Source organism: Hemiscyllium ocellatum, chromosome 4 (genome assembly GCF_020745735.1).
Source record: "Hemiscyllium ocellatum isolate sHemOce1 chromosome 4, sHemOce1.pat.X.cur, whole genome shotgun sequence".
NCBI classification, from domain to species: Eukaryota; Metazoa; Chordata; class Chondrichthyes; order Orectolobiformes; family Hemiscylliidae; genus Hemiscyllium; species Hemiscyllium ocellatum.
Genome location: NC_083404.1, coordinates 25666789 through 25692079, shown reverse-complemented (window position 1 = coordinate 25692079; position 25291 = coordinate 25666789). Strand labels below are relative to the sequence as shown.

The 25291-nt window shown below is 40.7% G+C and overlaps 1 protein-coding gene across 4 annotated transcripts in view; it reads left to right on the top strand.

The window, feature by feature from the left end:
• The window catches only part of trps1 (trichorhinophalangeal syndrome I), a 219542-nt gene extending 200028 nt beyond the window's left edge, over nt 1-19514 (top strand). For all 4 annotated transcript variants that reach the window (XM_060822824.1, XM_060822820.1, XM_060822823.1 and 1 more), the window contains exon 6: nt 17350-19514. In XM_060822824.1, coding sequence (XP_060678807.1) covers nt 17350-18408 — 1059 coding nt within the window. In that variant the 3' untranslated portion in view covers nt 18409-19514. The remainder of the gene's footprint in view (nt 1-17349) is intronic.
• The last annotated feature ends 5777 nt before the right edge of the window (nt 19515-25291 follow it).

Genomic DNA, 25291 nt, shown 5'->3' with positions numbered 1-25291 from the left:
GGATGTTGCTGGGCATGGAAGGTTTGTGTTCAAAAGGAAGGCTGGATAGGCTGAGATTATTTTCACTGGAGCATAGGAAGTTGAGAGGTGACCATACTGAGGTTCATAAAATCATGAGGGGTATAGATTGGGTTAATATCTTTCCCCTAGGATGGGGGATTTCAAGACTGGGGGGCACATTTTTAAGGTGAGGGGAGAGAGAGCTTTAAAACAGACATGAGGGGCAAATGTTTTTAGACGATGGGTGTTTTGCATGTAGAATGAACCTCCTGAGGAAGGTGATGGACGTGAGCACAGTTACAACATTTGAAAAACACTTAGATAAGTAGATGAAGAGGAGACGTTTGGAGGGAGGTAGGCCAGGTGCAGGTAGGTTGGACAAATTCAGTTTGGGATAAAGTTTGGCATGGACTGGTGAGACTGAAGAGTCTGTTTCCATGCTGTATGACTCTATGACTATGACTCTGTGTTGTCCTTTAAGTAGATAAGTAATTCTCCCAAAATTGATCTAACCTGATTCCTAGCTCCCAATGGTTTACTTCTAATTATTTTATTTTACAGCCTGGAAATGTGCAATTCCAGAACTGTCTTTCATGATGTAATTTTTCCCAGAGAACCTGAATCCTTCAGGCTAGGCAAATCTTCCAACCTTGTTTTAAAATCCCCATGATTTTGTTATTTTCAATCTGACTCCAGGCTCCCATCTGCATTGCTAGGTAGTGAACTATAAGGTCTTGCTACCTGTGGCTGTTCTGCATTTCCTGGATCCTGCCACACCAGTACCTGTGAGTTTCACAGCTATCTTAGGAAACCTTCCATTCTCAAAGCCATGACAAGGTGAATCACATGGGCCAGCTATCAAGGTAGAAATGCTGTCCTAAAGAGCCCAAATCTCTCATCTTGAAAGTAAATGGGCAGCTAAAAGCATATCCTTTACACCTTTACTTTCTCACCACTTTTCTGGGTCTTTGGAGTCACTCTTCGTATGCTTGCAGTTTGCAATGTCTCTAAACACCTTGGACCTTCTTTCTAATATACGTATTTTGGCCTACTTTAACCCAAGTCAGGCAGCAAGACTTCAGAAAATGTTTCTTGACTAAACTTTAAAATAAGCATTATTGACTAAATACTGTCTTTGCAGGAAGCGTACACTCTAAAAAATACAGTGAGGAGATCTGTAAAGTTGCCAATGCTTTCACTGGTTTCCACAATAGTGAATTTCACATACTTGCTGCTTTTTCAGGAACACAATGAAATCTTATTGAGGTCTGATTGATGTGACCTATGGTATGATGCCCTGGCAGAACTGGGAACATGTCTGGTGAAGCCCATCTCAACATTGATATCATCCTGCTCTATCTTCTCTGCTTTTCACCAGTGGCATGGTGAGATTCTCACCAGGCAGTAGCAAAATGCAAACTGACAGTCATATTGATTGTTAAATGCCTTTTTAACACCACAACTCACCTCATTAAGATCCAGACACCTAACTCGCCAAACTCATGAGACCATCTGGATGTTGGAAAAATGAAGCCAGAGCGACCAGCTGGGTGATTCAGCTCACCACTTGAATGACCTCAGTGTCGGAAACTGTCCACCGACATCTTGGCACTCTCAATGAGAACTAGCCACATGCACCCCACATTGTCTCTATCAAGTGCTTCGAAACTACACCTCAGGCTGCACTGGCAATATTGTGTAGTGCGGACACTCTGTGCCAGGATGTTGATGTTCAAATGCTCATGAAGAATTGTGGACAGCTGTCAGTTTGAGGAACATCAAGCACCATTCCTTTCCCAGAATCTGTGTGAATAAATCTTCACAGCAGAATTTATTTATTTCATACATCATTCTTAACTGCTCGCTTAGACTCAGAAGTAAGTTCTGTCATTTGTTCAATTCTTGGAAGAGCACCGGTAAGAATATTTGAGTGATGATAGGTAGAATTGAATAACTGTGCGACCATCTAATTGTGAGGAATATATCCTTATTTGAATGACTGCTCCTTCAGACTATTCTATTATATTTTAGTTTTAGCACTTCCAATTCATAAGGTACCATGTGCAGCTGGAAGTAATAACTTGACAATAACAATGATCACCAATGAATTTATGAATTTATACCGAGTTGTTAGCAATTGACTCTTGTGAAGAATGATGATAGTTGACATTTGGAGTGATATTTTAATAGGATGTAAGGGAGCACTTTATGTGACAGTTTTGCTATTGGCTAGGATATTGATCATAAGTCAAAGTTGACAAAATCCACCCAGCCCAGCAATGCATGATCCAATGATATTTGAACTCTGCATTCAGCATTTCATTGCTTTTGCAAACCTCTTAATATCTGTAACCATTCAACTCTGGAAAGAATGCAAAGTGGATACATTGTGTATGCAAAAGCCAGTTTATACCTTGATTTTACCTTGTGGAAGGAATCAGGCATTCTGGAGATATGACATTTATGTCATGTGTAGTTCGCTGTCCTGCATCGGGGGAAATGCCTGGTGCAATTTCGGTTGGGTACCCGTTCACACAGTGTACCTTGGGTAAAATTTCAATCACCTTAATACTGAAGGTAGCTATGAGCCTTTGAGTCCCTTGGAAAGGTCCCAAATTTGTACTAAAGAGAACTGTTCAAGCCCAGAGGAGACCAATTGCCTTTTCCATTTGGTGTTGGGATATGAAAGTTACATCGTTCTCTCTAAATGTATCAAAAACCTCTTCCTGTCTTTGGGAGTGGATGGTGCTGCTCCAGTTTGAGCAAGTACTTCCTTACTCTTAAAACTTTATTCTACATACTCTGATAATAATGTTATTCTCTCAACGTTTCAGATTGCGTCTGAATCATTAGATATCGAGTATTGCTACAATTGACCACGACTGCCTATTAGTGCAGGTCAAAGGCTGAAACTTCTGCTATGATTCCCCAAAGCTGATCCTCCTTTTAAAAGGCACAAGAAGATTTCCCATTGACCTGGATCCATGTAGTCTTAAGAATATCCATGAAGCTTACACAATCTAGGACAAAGCAACCTGCTTGATTGGCATCCCACCCAAAATCTTGGGCATTCAATCCTCCACCATCAATGTACAGTGACAGCAGTCTGTGTCATCTACAAGATGTACTGCAATGGCTCACCAAGGACCCTTCAACAGCACTTTCCACTACACCAAGAAGGACAAGGATAGCAGATACATGGAAATCCCACCAATTGCAAGTTCCCCTCCAAATCGCACACCATCCTGACTTGAATCTATATCACTGTTCCTTCACTGTCATTGTGTCATTCACTTCCTGTCACCACTGTAAGTTTTCCTACACTGCAAAGACTACAGTAGTTCAATAAGTGGTTCACCACCACCACCTTCTTCAAAACAATTAGGCCTGGGCAATAAATGTTGACCTGGTCAGCAGTGACAACATCCTATAAATGAAAAGTTCCATGGACATCAAGGGCTGAATCTCATGACCTGTTACTGTGCCTGACAGGTTACTCTCAACATGCCTAGCATTTTGCATAAGCAGGTTTCTTTCATATTTATTTATTTATTTTACATCACTTTATATTTTGAGTTTTAGTTCTATTATCGTGATGGCATTGGATTTGTTTTCTGTTCACATTTGTGCGTTACTTTCCTTTTGTAAGGTCTGTTTAATATCAAATTTTCTGAAGTATGTGTTTGGTCTTAGCCTATGAATTTATTTGAAAATTTAAACAATTTCGATGAATAGCCTCTGATTTATCACATAATTTATTGACCCAAAAGTCTGGTTGAAGATTTGTAGCTCGGGTGTCCGTTGTTGTGGTTCTGTTCGCCGAGCTGGAAGTTTTTGCTGCAAACGTTTCATTCCCTGGCTAGGGAACATCATCAGTGCTATTGGAGCCTCCTGTGAAGCGCTGCTTTGATGTTTCTTCCGGTATTTATAGTGGTTTGTTCTTGCCGCTTCCGGGTGTCAGTTTCAGCTGTAGTAGTTTGTATGTGGGGTCCAGGTTGATGTGTCTGTTGATGGATCTTCTTGCCGTTTCCGGGTGTCAGTTTCAGCTGTAGTGGTTTGTTTATGGGGTCCAGGTCTATGTGTCTGTTAATGGAGTTTGTGGATGAATGCCATGCCTCTAGGAATTCCCTGGCTGTTCTCTGTCTGGCTTGTCCTATGATGGTAGTGTTTTCCCACGTCAGTTCGACGTGACGGCACTGTTCACATCAATTGACAAAACCTTAGCCAGAGAAACAATAGCCAACCTACTGGACAGACATAACAGAACACAGGAGGCCGAACCTATCAACAAGGACGGCATACTTAAACTACTAGACCTGTGCCTCACCACACACTTTACATTCAACAATCAGATATACGAACAAATCAACGGAACACCCATGGGATCACCAATCTCGGGACTCATAGCAGAGGCAGTTATGCAAAGGTTAGAACATACAGCCCTACCACAAATCCAACCCAAACTCTGGATCAGATACGTCGATGACACCTTTGTAATCATCAAAAACACAGACATAGAAAAAACACACCGAATCATCAACGCCACACTCACAGGAATACGATTCACACGAGAAGAGGAAAAGGATAGCCAACTCCCATTCCTAGACGTGTTAGTAGAGAGAACACCCAACGGAGAATTCACCACAAGGTTACACAGGAAACCAACATACACAGACCAAGTCCTAAACTTTGAAAGTAACCACCCCAACACACACAAACGAAGCTGCATCAGGACACTATTCAAAAGAGCCACAACACACTGCAGTACACCAGAACTGCGAAAAGAGGAAGAGGAACACCTATACAAGGTATTCGCCAAAAACGGATACCCACGCAACTTTATCACCAGATGCCTAAGAGATAGACCACGGAACAAGGACATGCCACAACCAAAAGGACTAGCCACACTACCATACGTCAGGAGCGTCTCAGAACTGACAGCCGGACTACTGCGACCCTTAGGACTCATAACAGCACACAAGCCAACTTCCACACTCAGACAACAACTCACTAGAACAAAGGACCCAATAGCCAGCACGAGCCAAACTAACGTAGTTTACAAAATACCATGCAAGGACTGCACAAAACACTATATAGGACAAACAGGAAGACAGCTAACAATCCGCGTCCACGAACATCAGCTAGCCACAAAACGACACGACCAGCTATCCCTAGTAGCCATACACTCAGACAACCAGGAACATGAATTTGACTGGGAAAACACTACCATCACAGGACAAGCCAGACAGAGAACAGCCAGGGAATTCCTAGAGGCATGGCATTCATCCACAAACTCCATTAACAGACACATAGACCTGGACCCCATATACAAACCACTTCAGCTGAAACTGACACCCGGAAACGGCAAGAAGATCCATCAACAGCCACATCAACCTGGACCCCACATACAAACCACTACAGCTGAAACTGACACCCGGAAGCGGCAAGAACAAACCACTATAAATACCGGAAGAAACATCAAAGCAGCGCTTCACAGGAGGCTCCAATAGCACTGATGATGTTCCCTAGCCATTATTGACCCAAATTTTGCAGTTTGTTGTGAAGGGATGGTGCTTGCTGTTAAACTTGAAACTTTATACTCACAAAGCTTTTGCAGGCTTTGCAATGGCAATTTCCCTTTCTTCATCATGACTTTGAACACGTCGCTGCTGTTATTGATAGTGGAATGCAGCGACAGTGAAATCATCAGGTAGGTTGATAGCTAATCAGTAAACCAAGAAGTAAGAGGCTTAGATTATCATCCACTTTTTAATCATTTGGCAGAAAATAAAATATAGATGGGCAATGCATGTGGAGTTCAGGTAGAAGCTAAAATTTACATGCAAAATGTTAGTGCTAGGGATCCTTCACACCCATTTGTACAGGAAAATTATTTTAAATGTTAATCTCGCTATTTATTTCCCTTAATCTCCAATATTCTGCTTCTCTTTGGTCAGTCTTTTTTCTTTTCTCATGTACGATCATCTTAATTTTACCTTTCTATCTCCTTCCTTTTATTGATTCACGGGAACAGGGCATCGCTAGCTTGGCCCGCATTGTTGTGGGTCCGGAATCACATTTGAGCCATTTGTGAACCAGTTAGGCCTTTCTGACAATCGATTCACGGTAATCATTAGACTCTTACTTTCAGATTTCAAATGAATTCAAATTCCACAATTTGCCATGGTGGGATTTGAACCCACATCCCCAGAACATTACCTGGGTCTCTAGGTTAACTGTCCAATGTTAATACCACTAGGTCATCTCTTCCTCACTTTCAAGGCATGTGCTGAATAATTGGATGTAAATCTCTCTCATTCTGTTTTTCCTTGGGGAGCCTTGTTAACATATTTAGCAACTTTCAGAACTTTCAACTTTCATTTCAGTATTACGGTCAATACGAAGTATCCATATTCTGGATTAGTGGTGCTAGAAGAGCATAGCAGTTCAGGCAGCATCCAAGGATCAGTGAAATCGACGTTTCGGGCAAAAGCCCTTCATCAGGAATAAAGGCAGAGAGCCTGAAGTGTGGAGAGATAAGCTAGAGGAGGGTGGGGGTGGGGAGAAAGTAGCATAGAATACAATAGGTGAGTGGGGGAGGGGATGAAGGTGATAGGTCAGGGAGGAGAAGGTGGAGTGGATAGGTGGAAAAGGAGATAGGCAGGTAGGACACGTCTGGACAAGTCATGGGGACAGTGCTGAGCTGGAAGTTTGGAAATAGGGTGAGGTGGGGGAAGGGGAAATGAGGAAACTGTTGAAGTCCACATTGATGCCCTGGGGTTGAAGTGTTCTGAGGCAGAAGATGAGACTTTCTTCCTCCAGGTGCCTGGTGGTGAGGGAGCAGCGGTGAAGGAGGCCCAGGACTTCCATGTCCTCGGCAGAGTGGGAGGGGGAGTTGAAATGTTAGGCCACGAGGCAGTGCGGTTGAAGCAAATGTGGCTGTGGTAGCGAGTTTGTTTCACGACATGGTTGAAGAGCTTCAGGGCAGAGGAAATAACTGGGAGTTGCACTGGGAGAGGGACTCCCTGAGATTCTTGTAGAGAGAGCAGGAAAACTTCTTCAAGGCAGGCATCCTTGCAAGAGGATTCGCAGTAGGGTTAAAATCAACGAGGGAAAAACAATGACTGCAGATGCTGGAAACCAGATTCTGTTTTTACCTCGTTGATTTTAAGAAGAATCCATAGTTGAACTTGAAAAGCCCATGATGTGGAGGTGCCGGTTTTGGACCAAGGTGGACAAATCAGAAGTCGCACAACACCAGGTTATCGTCCAACAAGTTTATTTAAAATCACTAGCTTTCACAGTGTTGCTCCTGTTGGATGATAACCTGATGTTGTGTGACTTCTGATTTCAAACCTGAAGAGAAGAATGCCAAGACACTTTCTGTAGCTGGACTGGTCTTTGTGGATATTACTGCCAAATTTTCTCTGCAGGAAAATAATTATAAACTTCTGAGATCAAAGAGAAGTGGCCTATATGTTTTCATTGAACATGAGGTGATAGATCCCTATTGAATAATAAGGGATCAATGTACTTGTAGCTATTGCAAAGAAAAAGCACTTAAGGAAAAAAAAGTCCATTTGAAATATTGTTAAGTGTTAGAATGGAATATTATCTGATGGTTGTTCTAGGCATGAACTAATAGAAAAAAGTGTTACCCTGTGATCATTTGAGATTCCCCTCTCACTTTTTCCAACATCTTCCCCAGGCAGTCATTCACTTGGATGGGGAATGTCTATAGAAACTGGCAATGCTATATTTGTTCACCCAAGTTTGTGCTCACCATGTGGCATTTTGTGCACATGGCCCATGTTTTCCCAGTATCTGTTGGCAAACAGGACCCTGGCCTGATGGCACTGTATATCAGAAAACTGTTTGTCTAATTGGAAGCATCATGAGCAGACTGCTTCTGTTCCCATCTGAAGTTGACATACGTGACTCTGCAATCCAGTTGGCATTTGATAGTGATTTGGACCAGGGCCCCTCCTCAGCCCAGATCAGTGCAATAGAAAGTGCAGCATATGCAACATTAGAGAAATTTACAGATATTGATATGAACTTTGAAACACTGCAGCATCAAACTAATGTGAGATTAAGTTAGAATAGCAACACATTCTTCATAGATTCTTCACAGGAGCATCACAAGACCACCAAAGCAGAGCAGATCAGATATTCAGAAGCTTGGTCAAAAACGATAGTCTCCCAGGTGTTTCTCAAAGAGGCTAAATGAGCTGAAGAAGTGTAAGGAGAGTACTCAATCCTCGGAGGCCCAGTGACTGAAAGCACAGCCACCAATGACAGTGTGACTAAAATCTGGAATGCATGGGAGACTTGGATTAAAGAAGTATAGAAAGCCAAGAGGGCTTTAATACCTAATTAGACAGGGAAAGCGGGAAGGGAAAGGCCATATTGAGGGACCCAAAATGAGTACGAGAACTTCAGTACAAAGATATTGCAAGATTGAGAGCCAATGTTCGTCAGCCAGTGCAGGGACGATAGGGCAATGGAACTTGCTGCAAGTTAAGACACAAGCAGCAGAATTTTGAAATAGCCGAGCCTTTGGGCAACAAAAGACATAGATGAGGGTTTCAGCAGCGGTTGACCTGAACCAATGAATAAAGACTCTATATACAAAAATTGCAACACAAATAAACTTTTACTCATGATAAACTAAGTTTCATTAGACATTGAGAGATTTTAATATTATAGTGATCAGTTTTTGCATGTTACATACACTTAGAAAGGGCTTGTATACTATGGCAAGCCATGATGTTGGAGGTTTTGTAATAGGATAGTGTACAAGCTTCAGAAGGACAAGCAACTACCTCAAGTTATATTTGCCCCAGCACCTGTAAATGAAGGTTGTTTGACTAACTGGAGGCTTTGTTTTTACACTGCTAACCCGAAAGGAATACTCACTGATGATAAGGGGAGAACCAAAGAATTCACTATTGTTTTCCTCTTGCTGGAAATATTTTAAAACTGCTGTAAAAAGTAAAAAATGGAGGAGGCCTGAAATTTCAGCACAGTCCACATTGCAGAATGGTTTAAGTGATTCATTGAAGCAAATGATTAATTGCTGCAGGAAGTGAAACTTCTGTATTCCTTTCATGGAATGTAGACAGTTAGTTATAACTGTTTGCAGTTAGGGTAACACTAATGAATAATGACCTGACTGGAACTATTTCTGAACAGCCCCAGCATGAGAAAATCACAGCACAGAGCTGAAAATGTATTGCTGGAAAAGCGCAATAGGTCAGGCAGCATCCAAGGAGCAGGATAATCGATGTTTTGGCAAATCACAGCACAGTCCAGTATAATTAGCCTTGCATTCTATCGAACCTCCATGTCTGGTATTGTGCACCCAATGCTGTCAATCAACCTGCTCAAATCTCCACAAGTACCTGCCTTTCCCCAGTCATTGCCCCAGCAGCTTCTCTTCTGACCTTGCCTCTTTTGGAAAACCGTCAGGCCACTTCAAGGATAAGATGCTTTTCAGAAGAGGAAAAAAAAATTTAAAATCTTGCAAAATTTTCAGCTATGTCTTAAATGCCTGTACTCATATATCCATGTTGAATATATCCACCCTCTCCCATTGTGGTTCTCGTAATACACAATAGCATAGTGTATTGATTCAGATGATAAATGTCCCTGCCACAGGTGAAGGTCTCTCAGATGTATTATTAATATTAAAAATGCAACCAGAAGTATAGCTGATGGGTTAATTGAACCGAACAGTTATGATCCAGTTGACTAGCTCACCTCCGTGCATGGCCTGAACACAATTTCAAAGACATCTACTTGCACAATCTGAAATTGCATCATTTAAAGACTTTTTTTATTTTAGAATTCACACAATCAAATTGTAATCACTTAAAGAATCATTAAAAGTATAACGTTTATCTGCAGAAGCAGTAGCAGACTTGTGACATGGTACTGCTGAAACCAAATTTGCTCTTGCGCATGGAGCAGATGATGGATTAGTTACTGATTTCTTTTCCTGCTGGTCACAGCATATATGGATGGGCACAAAGTAGAATTGATTATGGTTAGCTATTTCTGCCAGCCACAGAAAATACTTAGCTGATCTACACAGCACACCAGGAAGACAATGTATCGTTCAGAAAGCTTTTTCTGTCATTGTTTGAATGCCACTATTGCACATGTTGGGGATGAATGACTGATGAAGGGCTCTTACCCGAAACATTGATTCTCTTGCTCCTCGGATGCTGCCTAACCTGCTGCATTTTTCCAGCACTACTCTCTTGACCCTAATCTCTAGCATCTGCAGTCCTCACTTGCTCCATGATGGGGACATATCTGTCCTTTTTTTTGAGGGACTGCAACTTTTTTTTTCAGGGGTGAGAGAGTCAAGAAAGTCATCTGCTACCAAATTGGAGAAGATCACATGATGGCATGTGATATGTCCAACTACCTAGAACATAGTAAGCGTTCAACACCTGCTCTAAGTCTGGCTACATACACCTGTAAATTGGGTGGGCAAAATACCCTCCAGTTTTTAGGGGACTGAAGGTGCATTACAATAATGGCTAGCGATGCTGAGCTCAAGAAAAAATATTTTGTGTGAAATTCCAATAATGTTAACAGCCACTATTGCTGATAAATATGCACACTCTATGTTTGGTACATGTTGGAATTTGGATTCCTGAATTCCTCAGAGATGGATGTTATACTAGTGCTCCTTCCCATCTATCTGTAGGAGTAATCATAATCATAAGCTCTGTTCCAGGGAACACGAACAATATCACACATGGGCTAGGTCATTGACATCTGGTGGTTCATTAGTGCCAAGCCTAATTGAAAAGCAAGGTCAAAACAGAATTTTGCTGTCCCGAGCAGTACAGATTGTCTGACTCTACATCTGTCAACATTGATCTCTTATTCAATTTCAAAGATGCATATCTCTGCTTATCTGATCCTCTTTTGCATTTAGGGTGGAATGTATGTCTACTGTCAGGTTTACTAGAGTTTAAAATTGTTTTGAGATGACAATACTGTAAATTCTCAATAAACTTTGCACTTTTTCTTTACCAATCGCCATTGATGTAAGACGTGCAGTTAGGAGATAGCCTATATCACCATCGGCAAATTTTAATTGGGCATTTAACACCATTTCTTCAAACTTAACACCATCTTCCAGGAAGCATTAGTATGAAGGGTGGCATAGAGGGAAATCTTTCAGTGACTGTGACCCATTTATTTCCAATGGATGGGAAAAGTGTTGGGGAAGAAGCAGGCTTTGCCTTTGGGCTAAGAGTTCATACATGCCAGCCTTAGACTTCACATCTATCACTGTCAAACCTACTGCTGCTGGCACTGATACTAACTCGGTTAGAGACAAAATAAACTGCAGATATTGGTATCCAACATAGACAAGCAGGAGGCTGGAAGAACACAGCAGGCCAGGCAGCATCAAGAGGTGGAGAAGTCAATGTTTCAGGTATAACCCTTCTTCAGAATGGAAGTAGGGGTCAGGAAAGCTGCAGATAAGGGGGTGGGGTGGGGAGGTGAGGGACAGGAGGAGGTGGTGGAAGGGCTTAAGTGAGAAAGGGGTGGAGTAGTGAGGCAGTGACAGGTGAACACAGATGAATCCAGCTGGCAGCAGGAAGGAAGGGAGGGTCAGTGGATTGGAAGGGACAGGAGGGGGTCGGAAAGGGAGTTGGAGGATGGGAAAGAAGGTTATTTGAAATTGAAGAACTCAATGTACAGTCAACTCACTAGGCTGAATTTTCCTGACCCTGTCACAATAGGTTTGAAGCCAATGGCAGTAAGATAGATGGGAGCAGTGATGGGATGGTTCCCTGACACTCTTCTAACTATGGGTAGGCTATCAATGGCTGGGCAGGGAGCCAGATTGGCTACTGCACCACCAAAGTGAGTAGCCAATAAAGGTGATCACTGGCCCAATTGAGGGAAATTTTGTGGCATCTTACCGCGGGTGAGCAGCTTCCCTTCACATGCAGAAACCACCAGCTCAGCGGAGCTGATCTCCCTGCAGTAGGCTGAGGGAGATTATCAGAGCCAGAAGCTCTCTACCTCGAAAAGTTGTTCCCCCCCCCCCCCCCAAAAGCAATGCATCTGGAGTGTTTTCCCTCCAATTTAAGAGGCCTAGTGGCTCCCCCCCCCCCTAAAAAAATCCTTGATTACGTTCAACCAAGGTGCTCGAATAGTTCCTGCATGCCTCAGCGGTGCCCCCCTCTCCCAGTAGAGCTGCCTATACTCCAGGGCTGCTCGCATTTCATTGGACAAGCATAGCAGACATCCATAAGTGGACACAGAGCCTGCACAAAAGAGTCTACCTTGAGGATGTTGCGCCTCGAGTTTGGGATCCCAACTTTTCAAAAGAATGCAGGTTGAGTCCATGTCACTGCAGACTCTACCTGCGATTTATTGAAAACCTGGGATCCCAAAATCCTTGGGAATATCCAGCCCACATTTTGTGCACAACTGTGCAACTTCCCATGAATCAGCCAATAATTCTGTATTTCTAGAAATCTGTAGGATCTCTCATAATCTGTAGAATTTCCAAAATCTTTTTTGCCTCTCTAACTGAAGCTACATTTTCCCAGGCAGTGAGTTTGAAAGAATGCTTCCCACAGCTGTAGGTTCAAATACTCATAGTCATGCAGACACGATGTGAGGTGTGGCTGAAAATACAACTTCAAAGCTCCACCTTCAGTAATGCAGACTATTGATTTTCTTTCTTCGGGAAAGCAGATAATTAAACTCTATCTCCCTAATCTGTATTCGCTTGCATCACAATTGGAGTTCTGACCTTGCCTGTCCTTTGTTCATTGTTACAAATCCATCTGTTTACTTGTCGAGTTACCTCATGCTGATACAATGTTTTCTTCAAAACAAATAAGAGCAAGTATAAACTTATACCATGTGTTACACTCACAAAAAACAACTTGGGAACAATTATATAGATAGAGTCATAGAAATGTACAGCATGGAAACAGACCCTTCGGTCCAACCTGTCCATGCCGACCAGATATCCCAATCCAATCTAGTCCCACCTGCCAGCACCCGGCCCGCATCCCTCCAAACCCTTCCTATTCATATACCCATCTAAATGCCTCTTAAATGTTGCAATTGTACCAGCCTCCACCACTTCCTCTGGCAGCTCATTCCATACACGTACCATCCTATGCGTGAAAATGTTGCCCCTTAGGTCTCTTTTATATTTTTCCCCTCTCGCGCTAAACCTATGCCCTCTAGTTCTGGACTCCCCAACCCCAGGGAAAAGACTTTGTCTATTTATCCTATCCATGCCCCTCATAATTTTGTAAACCTCCATAAGGTCACCCCTCAGCCTCCAACGCTCCAGGGAAAACAGCCCCAGCCTGTTCAGCCTCTCCCTGTAGCTCAGATCCTCCAACCCTGGCAATGTCTTTGTAAATCTTTTCTGAACCCTTTCAAGTTTCACAACATCTCTCCGAGAGAAAGGCGACAAGAATTGCAAGCAATATTTCAACAGTGTCCTAACCAATGTCCTGTACAGCTGCAACGTAGCCTGCCAACTCATGTACTCAATACTCTGACCAATAAAGGAAAGCATATCAAATACCATCTTCACTATCCTATCTACCTGCGACTCCACTTTCAAGGAGCTGTGAACCTGCACTCCAAAGTTGGAGTGTTCAGCAACACTCCCTAGGACCTTTCCATTAAGTGTATAAGTTCTGCTAAGATTTGCTTTCCCAAAATGCAGCACCTCGCATTAAACTCCATCTGCCACTTCTCAGCCCATTGGCCCATCTGGTCAAGATCCTGTTGTAATCTGAGGTAACCCTCTTCGCTGTTCACTATACCTCCAATTTTGGTGTCATCTGCAAACTTACTAACTTACCTCTTATGCTCACATCCAAATCATTTATGTAAATGACAAAAAGTAGAGGGCCCTGCACTGATCCTTGTGGCACTCCACTGGTCACAGGCCTGCAGTCTGAAAAATAACCCTCCACCACCATCCTCTGTCTTCTACCTTTGAGCCAGTTCAATATCCAAATGGCTAGTTCTCCCTGTATTCCATGAGATCTAACCTTGTTAATCAGTCTCCCATGGGGAACCTTGTCGAAGGCCTTACTGAAGTCCATATAGATCACATCTACCGCTCTGCCCTCATCAATCTTCTTTGTTACTTCTTCAAAAAACTCAATCAAGTTTGTGAGACATGATTTCTCACGCACAATGCCATGTTGACTATCCTGAATCAGTCCTTGCCTTTCCAAATACATGTACATCCTGTCCCTCAGGATTCCCTCCAACAACTTGCCCACCACCGAGGCCAGGCTCATCGATCTATAGTTCCCTGGCTTGTCTTTACCTCCCTTCTTAAACAGTGGCACCACATTTGCCAACCTCCAGTCTTCCAGCACCTCACCTGCGACTATTGATGATACAAATATCTCAGCAAGCGGCCCAGCAATCACTTCTCTAGCTTCCCATATAGTTCTCTGGTACACTTGATCAGGTCCTGGGGATTTATCCACTTTTAACTGTTTCAAGACATCCAACACTTCCTCCTCTGTAATCTGGACATTTTGCAAAATGTCACCATCATTTCCCTAGAATCTATATCTTCTATATCCTTTTCCACAGTAAATACTGATGCAAAATATTCATTTAGTATCTCACCCATTTTCTGTGGCTCCACACAAAGGCCATCTTGCTGATCTTTGAGGGGCCCTATTCTCTCCCTAGTTACTCTTTTGTCCTTAATATATTTATAACAACCCTTTTGATTCTCCTTAATTCTATTTGCCAAAGCTATCTCATGTCCCCGTTTTGCCTGACTGATTTCTCTCTTAAGTATGCTCCTACTTTCTTTATACTCTTCTAAGGATTCTCTCGATCTATCCTGTCTATACCTGACATACTTCCTTCTTTTTCTTAACCAAACCCTCAATTTCTTTAGTCACCCAGCATTCCCTATACCTTTTTTGCAAGATTTGTCAAGGTTTGTAGCTTAGCTTGAGGTATAGGGTGTAGGTTTGCTCACTGAGCTGTAGGTTTGATGTCCAGACGTTTCAATACCTGGCTAGGTAACATCATCAGTGGCGACCTCCAAGTGAAGCGAAGTTATTGTCTCCTGCTTTCTATTTATATGTTTGTCCTGGATGGGGTTCCTGGGGTTTGTGGTGATGTCATTCCATGTTCGTTTTCTGAGGGGTTGATAGATGGTATCTCGATCTACGTGTTTGTTTATGGCGTTGTGGTTGGAGTGCCAGGCCTCTAGGAATTCTCTGGCATGTCTTTGCTTAGCCTGTCCCAGGATAGGTGTGTTGTCCCAGTCGAATTGGTGGGTTTTTTAAATCCGTGTGTAGAGCTACGAGGGAGAGAGAGAGTCGTGTCTTTTTACGGCTAGCTGTGTTCGTGTATCCTGGTGGCTAACTTGCTTCCTGTTTGTCCTATGTAGTGTTTGTGGCAGTCCTTGCATGGAATTTTGTAGATGATGTTGCTTTTGTCCATGGGTTGTACTGCGTCTTTTAAGTTTGTTAGTTTTTGTTTGAGAGTGTTACACAAACCCACCAACACACTCAAACAAAAATTAACAAACTTAAAAGACTCAGTACAACCCATGGACAAAACCAACGTCTTCTACAAAATTCCATGCAAGGACTGCCACGAACACTACGTAGGACAAACAGGAAGAAAGTTAGCCACCAGGATACATGAACACCAGCTAGCCACAAAAAGACACGACCCTCTCTCCCTCGTAGCCCTACACACGGAGGAAAAAAACCACCATTTCGACTGGGAGAACACATCAATCCTGGGACAGGCTAAGCAAAGACATGCCAGAGAATTCCTAGAGGCCTGGCACTCCAACCACAACGCCATAAACAAACAACAGATCTAGATGCCATCTATCAACCCCTCAGAAAATGAACAGGAAATGACATCACCACAAACCCCAGGAACCCCCTCCAGGACAAACATATAATTAGAAAGCAGGAGACAATAACTTCGCTTCACTTGGAGGTTGCCACTGATGATGTTACCTAGCCAGGTAATGAAATGTCTGTCTATCAAACCTACAGCTCAGTGAGCAAACCTACACCCTATTCCCTCTACCTACCAGCCTTCCCTTTCACCCTGACAGGAATATACTTTCTCTGGATTCTTGATATCTCATTTCTGAAGGCTTCCCATTTTCCTACCGCCCCTTTACCTGCAAACATCTGCCTCCAATCAGCTTTTGAAAGTTCTTGCCTAATACCGTCAAAATTGGCCTTTCTCCAATTTAGAACTTCAACTTTCAGATCTGGTCTATCCTTTTCCATCACTATTTTAAAACAAATAGAATTATGGTCGCTGGCCCCAAAGTGCTCCCCCACTGACACCTCAGTCACCTGCCCTGCCTTATTTCCCAAGAGTAGGTCAAGGTTTGCGCCTTCTCTAGTAGGTACATCCACATACTGAATCAGAAAATTGTCTTGTATACACTTAGGGAATTCCTCTTCATCTAAACCTTTAACATTATGGCAGTCCCAGTCTATGTTTGAAAAGTTAAAATCCCCTACCATAACTACCCTATTATTCTTACAGATAGCTGAGATCTCCTTACAAGTTTGTTTCTCAATTTCCCTCTGACTATTGCAGGGTCTATAATACAATCCCAGGAAGGTGATCATCCCTTTCTTATTTCTCAGTTCCATCCAAATAACTTCCCTGGATGTATTTCCGGGAATATCTTCCCTCAGCCCAGATGTAATGCTATCCCTTATCAAAAATGCCACTCCCCCTCCTCTCTTGCCTCCCTTTCTATCCTTCCTGTAGCATTTGTATACTGGAACATTAAGCTGCCAGTCCTGCCCATCCCTGAGCCACGTCTTTGTAACTGCTATGATATCCCAGTCCCATAAACCTAACCATGCCCTGAGTTCATCTGCCTTCTCTGTTAGGCCCCTTGCATTGAAATAAATGCAGTTTAATTTATTAGTCCTACCTTGTCCCTGCCTGCCCTGATTGTTTGACTCACTTCTGTTCCCAGCTTTTTTTATCTTGAGCAACTTGTCCTCTGCACTCCTGTCACCACCCACTCACAACCAAGCTCCTGAATAAATTCCTAATTCTACTCCACCTTCTTGAACTGCTGTGGTCTTGCACCATTTGGACTGCAGTCATTCAAGAAGAGTGCTCACTACCGCCTTCTCCAGGACAAGCGGTTAGTGAATACTTGGCCAACCATTGACACCCACGTCAAAGAATAGCTGAAAAAGAATCGATCCTCATAATTGAATGGTCTGTACTGAGTACCAATTTATTGACAAATGGCATGAGCTGTGTAAATTAAGATCTCCTGTTTCTGTTTCTTTCTAGACTCCAAGGCCTTTAAATATTATAAAGCAGAGTAATGGGGAGCAGATCATTCGTAGACGGACAAGGAAGCGTCTTAACCCTGAAGTGCTGCAGCCAGAACAGGTCAATAAACAGCAAAGAGTAAGCAATGAGGAGCAGCTGAATGACAGCTCACTAGAAAGGAAAACAGAGGAGCTCTCGTCTGAGGCTCAGCACCGGGAACAGCAACAGCAGCCTAATCTGAGCAAACTTGACATGTATGGTTCAGTAAACAAGCCACATCAGGGTCAGCCGACATTGGTGGTTGGCCAGACTGTAGACCTTCATCGAAGAATGCAGCCCCTGCACGTTCAAGTCAAGAGCCCTCAGGAAAGCAGTGCAGACCCAGGAAATTGTTTGCCTGTTTCAGATGGGAAAGGAAGTTCAGAACGAGGAAGTCCTATTGAAAAATACCTTAGACCTACAAAGCACCCAAATTACTCACCTCCAGGAAGCCCTATTGAAAAATACCAGTATCCTTTGTTTGGATTTCAGTTTGTGCATAGTGATTTACAAAATGAAGCTGATTGGTTGAGGTTCTGGAGTAAATATAAATTGTCTGTCGCTGGGAATCCACACTATCATGTGTCTGGCCTACCAAATCCTTGCCAAAACTTTGTGCCTTATCCTGCCTTTAACCTGCCTCCGACTTTCTCATCCCTTGGGTCTGATAATGACATTCCTTTGGATCTGGCAACGAAACATTCCAGATCTGGACCAGCTGCAAATGGTGCTGCAAAGGACAAAGTTAATGCCTTGGTCACCACGACGGAGGAGAGCGTGGAAAATGCGGTAAAAACTCCAGACAAAGTTGACCGAGGCACACAAGATGAATCACTGACAAAGTGTGTTCATTGCAGCATTCTGTTTATGGATGAAGTGATGTATGCATTGCATATGAGTTGTCATGGTGAAAGTGGACCTTTCCAGTGTAGCATATGCCAGCATTTCTGTACAGACAAGTATGACTTTATGACACACATTCAGAGGGGCCTGCATAGAAGTGTGCAATCTGATAAAAATTGCAAACCTAAAGAATAGAACTTTTAGTACTGTAACACAATGAGTACATGTTGCATTTTAGAATTTGGGAGAACAATCAGAATATTATTTTTCTAAAAAAGAGTAAATGTAAAACATTTGAAAATGATGGTGCCTGACACATTGTATAATTTTTTCTATAAAGTATGCAACAAAAATATTGCATTATGCTTTAGAGTCAGAATGCTGATTCTTTTCTAGCTGTTTACATGTGCAAATGTAGCAAAAGAAGTAATGAAGCACCTATTTCTATTTCATTAGATTTTTTTTCTTTCACTAGTAGCCCTGAATACCAACATGAAATAAATAAGGTTGTTGCTATTGCAAAGTATGGATGAAAAGTAGCTGAACATATTTTCATGCTTAAATAGGGGGAAAAGAGGGTAGCACTATGCATTCCACTTAATGAATATTAATGTACCTTGTGTTATCTATCAAAGCTCTTAATTCATATTGTTAAGCTTGAAAAGACTATATGCACATTTGTTAATTGCTTTTCAATATTATGTTTCAAGTGAAACAGTTTGAAAGTTCTTGGTTCTTATCAAGTGATGTTGGAATCGCTGTTTACTGTTGACTTAGTTTATTGCATTTTCCAGTAGCATCCTACATCAGTCTTATAATGAAAAACAATCTTGTTTCAGTGCAGAGGCAGTGTTTCCAGGAACTGAAAACAATTCAATACTTCTGAGAATCTGAAAATGAATCATAATTTTTACAGTTTCTTTCTGGTTTCCAAACCTCACAATATTGTTCGATTTCTTTTTAAAAAAACAATCTAGACCCTGAGGAAAACAAAAGGAACCACTGCCTCAGTCTTTTAAACAATTGGGACATGTCCCTGACTTTCATCATGCATGTAATTTTGTGATGTTTGTTTCTTTGTTTTATCACACCTACACATTCTTTCTGTATCTTCCATGAAAATTATTTCAGACAGAAATAAGGTTATTTACATCTAAACTTGAATAATAAAGTTTTACCAAAAGTATTAAGTGAAGTTTCCTGATACAGTGAAGAAGCTATTCCTGCCCTCCAACCCCCAAACCCTTTTATTATGTTTACAATTTTGCTTTGAGCTCTGTCTGTAAGCAACCTACTGATTTATGTAGAAAATTTAAGTTTGGACACACGTACTTCAAAAATACAAACTCATTTCAGTGGATGGTTTAACCAATTAATCACCTTTAACTGAAATGTGTGTAATAGAAAAGCTTATGATGTTCAGACCTTCAACTGCAATAAACTCCCAGTTTCAAGGTGCTATTGCAGTCAATACCCTATTAATTTTACAAACACTTGAATATTCTCTGAAAGACTGCAGTAGGTGTTGAAGCAGGTTAGAACTTCACTGTTGCCTGGAGGCCTGCATTTATTATTATTCACTGCTGCCAATATTCTGGTTTAAACTAGTTAGCTTGGTAAACCACTTGTAAATAAGATTCAACACTTTATGATATGTGACTACCAAAGGTTTTGTGGCAGGAATAGGTCAGCAGCTTTTGAAAAGTCTCATTAATACAGTCATGACTGAGCTGCCACAGAGCAGAATCCATGGCAGCCACCATTTGCACTGCATGAAGAAAGATGCTGTTGACAAATGGTGACAATAGCAGATTTACCAGCAATAGGCAAACTATCTGTCACTGGGTCACCAAACACTCATGAAAACTGCTGCTCACAAATTCTGGTACTAAAGGCTGTTACGATCCCCATTATGAGAATGTTGGACTAGTTGGATATTTGTAATAATATGGTTGATGGACCCTCATAATTTAAAGAATACAGCATGTGGAAAAACCCAGGGTAAGAAAATAATGACAGGGTTACAGGATTAAAATGTAACACCTAAACAATTTTAATGATGCAAACTTGAGAAAAAAACAAAAGTAACTAAATGGGTAAACTGAACAAGTAGGAAACCTAAACAATATAGGTTTCTATCTTAACATCAATTCAAAAGATGTGATCCAGTTTAATCATGGTACTCTGGATTTCAATCTGATAGGTTTATGTTTAAAATACACTCTGGCAAGGCATTCTTTTTTATTCTGGGTCTGGCCGCACAGGTCACAGCTCCGGTCTATGGCAAGCGTACAAATACAGCCTCTCAGTCCAAGTATAGGTGTCACTGACAGTCACACACCATAAGTCAGATGATACTCTCTTGGAACCTGTCCTTGAGCTGGGCTTCCCTTTACAGAGTGACTTGTCCAAACCCAATTCTGTTCTTTTCTCTCCTTGAATATATAGAATGACCTATTTGCTTAAGTACAGAAGCCTCCATGTTAGATTTCTTTTCACTTAGTTATGTCTTTAAACCCCTTAAAAACTGCTAGTTTTATCTAGAGCATAGCCAACTCAGGGCTATCTTGCATCAATGGCATTCAACTGGGTCAAAAGTACGAGAGTTATTATTAAATACAAAGGCATAGTAAAACAATTTCTAATTCACCTTAAACTGAAATTAAACCTGTACAGTTTTAGCACTTCATATAAGCCATAGTAGGAATTCTAACAACAGTCTTTGCAACTGTTTAGTTTGCAAGATATTCTTTTTTAGTTTTTGTTTACCTATTTCCTCTATAGCTGCCTGGTCCCTATGAAGTGAATTCTTTTCAGTGGTGAACAGTGTAGAGACTATGTTGGTTCAATGGGATGTGAATCTCTACTGATTTGTCAGGTCCATCTTACAAGCAATAATATTTACATATATATTCAGGCACATGAAGATTCTTGTAGTGGTTGTTCTAAATTGAAATGTTTAGACATAATATAACTTACAGTTTGGAGTCTAATCCCACCATCCATTCCGTAGGTAATAAAATGACTAATTTGTGAAGTTTGGAGAAGTTAATTAATGAAAATATTGTTTTTTAATAAATTGATTTCGGTATTTGTTGAAACTTAGCCTGCTATAATGCCAAAAGTATTCTATTAAATATTTGCTTATTTCTAAATTCCTTGTTCTGGTAAGCTATGCTGACTTGTGTTAGGAAGGTGGGACAACAACTTCAAAAGATGGGCAAACATTGGCCATAGTAAGAACTAAGGAGTCAATGTGAAGATCGCATAATAGGCTTTCTGCCCAGTCTCAATTCATGGGAAATCTGTTAAAGCTGGTATTCAGATTTTGCCTTAGAAAAGTGTTAGCTGGAATTAAGTTAGGTTTATTATAAGTTATTTTTTACAAGCAATGCTTTAGGTATTAACATTTCTATTTAACTAAAAGTGTATGACAATCCTTCTGTCTCAAGATTGAGGGTAAATCTTAAAATCCAACAGTATAAATTTGTTAAAATTATTGCATCCACTGTTCTAAATACATTGGTGCTTCTTAATCCAAAAATTGCAGGTGTCAAACTATCCAAGCACTAGGGGCTTTATTACTTTTATATTTTTAATCTGTAATAGTACAATGTTGAACAAATTCTTACTATTTTCAGAGGAAAAGATTGAAGAAAACCTAAAGAAGGGGGACCTATTTGTAGCTATTCACTTGTAAATAAAATGCAAGTGGGCCAAACATTAATAATTAATATTAAATGCATAAAAATGCCACGTACTATTGTAAGCTAAAAATGGTCGATGCATTTACTCTTAATGAGTATGTTTAAGATGGAGTTAGCTAGGTTCTTGAGTATCAAGGGTTATGGGAAGAAAGCAGCAGAATGGAGTTGAGAAACTTACCAGCCAGACTCAATGGACTGAATGGCCTATGCCTTGTGGTCTTAATTAGTTTTTAAATGGCTAAGGATGAAGTTGAAAGACAAATAGGAGAGTCACCCTATCTGATTAATTCAGTGCAGTACTCATCAAAGTCAACAGAATGTTAACTTATCTAAGCAAAAACAATTGTGCATAATTCAGAGATCAAGCTCCGCACCCCTTTGATCAGACACCACTTGAATACTATGTTCATTTCTGCTCAGAGAAATTAGGGAGCTGGTCCATTTCAGAAGGCAAACAGAAAAGAGCCACGAAGCTAAGGCCAAGTGTTGAGTCAAAGTTATAGATTATGATAATCAACCGGTTCAGATATGTCATACCTTTAAAGCAGGTGGGAATTGAACCTGAACCTTCTGATAGGAAAACTATCATTGTGCCCCAAGAGCCTTCAGGATCAAACTTATAAGTTAACAGTAGATGGAGAGTTGGGCTTAGAGTCGTTGTCTAGAAAGTGTTCTTAATGTGATATATAAGACAGTAAATAGAATGGAAAAGGTACATCCAGAATACTACATTAAGAATAGCAGCAATAAAACAAGGAAGTACAGGTTCAAATTAGCAAAAGGTAACTTGAGGGCTGCTGTCAGGCTGTTCATCTTTGCAAAGAACTAATTGATCAACATTTGGAATAAGTTTGCAGCAGAATGATGATGTTGAAAGGCAATGAAATGCAACAGTGAGGCTGAATGCAGAATCCATCCAGGTGGAGGAATGAAGATGGGATAAATAGCTTTTAATACCCAGAAGAGGTTTATGAACGTGTTCTCAAAGTGACAACATTTATCATTAGCTGTATGGTTGTAATTATCAGGCAGCTAAGTACAAACTTCATGACCTATTTTAGTAATCACTCGGCTTTATATGACTGGTAAATGCTTGATTGTACACATCAGATTCTGGTTTACTGGTTACTGATGATTCAAACTGAGTCAGCAACATTCAAATGTGTATCAGCAACCTTGAAATTATTTTCTGAGGTCTTCAATCAAAGCTGAATGTACAAGCCTGTGAAGAGCTGACATTGTCATTTGCAAAATTTACTGTGTCCCAGAGTCCCTGGGCTAGTAGCTTTTTCAAACTGTGATTAATAATTTCAAGGACTTGAATATTATCCAATATTTTTAAGACTGAACTTGAAGAGGTTGTGAGTTTCTTGGAGTAAATTCAAAAGTTTCTATAGGATGAAGTAATATTCCGAGCTTGTGTATTGCAAACTCTGTTATACAAGAAGATAAATGGTTTCCCATGACCTCAATTGATTCTCATTCTGAACAATTTGAAAATCTAGTTATGTTCCCATAATGCATATTACTTTTTGAACTGTGCTAATAAGCTGGTTTTGTCCTTAACACTGACAGTAATCTCTTTATCTCACCCTTACATTTGAACATTAATTTCCTGCAGACCTTCATTTATCACTATCTTTTTATGTATGGTGGAATTATTTGACTGCTCAGTGGAGCTTTTCATTTTGCATTAGTCCATTAGCTCAGGATCATATCTTCCTTAAATATAATCTGAAATGGTTTTTTAGAGAAGAAATAATTATATGCAGATCTTGATTCATTTTCAGAGCTCTTAGTTCTGATGAAGCCATTCGCTTTTCATTTAGGATCATCTGCTGTTGAAATTACAAAATTAGTTGGGGGTGGGGGGCCTGCTTTCTAGGTGACCTCACCTCTCTATGTTGAATATATTGAGTGGAAAATACTTGCAGTTCAGTTACAGAAGAAAAAAATGAAATGTTCAATCGAGGCATGGTTTCATTAGTTTTAGTTCATTAAATGATATTGAAAAGAAAAACCAACAAATCCATTTTAAAACTTTGGATCCACTATGGTAATTCCCACAGCAATAACTGATTGCAAAAGGCGAACACCAGTCACTCCAAATGACGGTGTACAAGTGAGTAGACAGTATGTATGCTCATTTCACTGAGTAAGTGTTGGTTGGGGGAAGAATTGTTCTTAGGAATCAGGAACTCATTTCTGAACTTTTAAACTGTGTCTTCTCATTTTCATCAAAAGTTTAATTTTGTTTTCACAAGACGGCAGTCATTAGTTATTTTCATCCTGATAGAGGTTTCAATGAGCAACCATGGAATATCCCAGAGTAATGATTTGCGGTTTTGTTGTTATATTCACTGTAAGTATCGGAAATTCAACCAGATAATGTTTTCAGATGATGAAATGCAGTCATCTCAGATTTCAGTTGTTATAGTCTTCATCATTTCCAACAGATCTTGTACTTGAAAGATAAGCCTTTATTCGTTATTATTTCATAATACAGAGAAAATGGAAATTGGATTGTAAAAGAAAATTTTGCTAACCAGAATATCCAAGTTCAGTATCAAGATGAGAATCATTTCAGCTGAATAAGAAGGTTCTTGACATTTTAAGCTTCGGTATTCAAGCTCTACATAGGAATTTTATTTCAAGTTTCTGTTGCCTTGAGAAAATTAACAGGTTGCTCATCACATTAGCCAGTTCGGCAGTTGTACAATGAGACTGGATTTTGAAAGATGTTGTCAATATCCTGTAGCTCCGCATCCTGTTGGAGATTGGATGTATTATTTAACTGTTCCTAGTAATTGCACAAGGAATTAAAATTTCCTTTTGCTTCAATATGCCTGTTTTTGGAGTTGCTCTGTTTAGCCAACCTGACTGTAATGATAACCAGAGTAACTAGTCCACAGTGACTGCAATGAGATGGAATTCTATGATGTTTACCAGTATTTGGGGCTTATGTTATGAGGGTCTCTTTCCTATGGAAGTAGAAACCCACCAGTTTTTGACTGCACAAGGTCTATTACTTCATGGTGACTGACCAAGTACTACTCCATTTTTATTAACTTGGATTTAGGGATTTTTAAAAGGATTTTGCATTCTACCATGCCCTCAGTTTTCTTGTAAAAACCTATGCTCCTGGCAATAAGCTATAAAAACCTGAATTACTCCCTTGATTCCTTGTGCAACATGCAGTCAGGCAATACTGAGAGTCATTTGGGGATGAGTAAAAGTGGGTGTAGAATGTCAATCAAAATTAACTTTAATGTTGCATGGGTATGGAATTATATTTTTGTATTTAGCTTAGATTAGCCTTTGTGTGCATCATAGAGTTTTCAAGATTGAATTTTGAAAAGCAGTTTATTTTC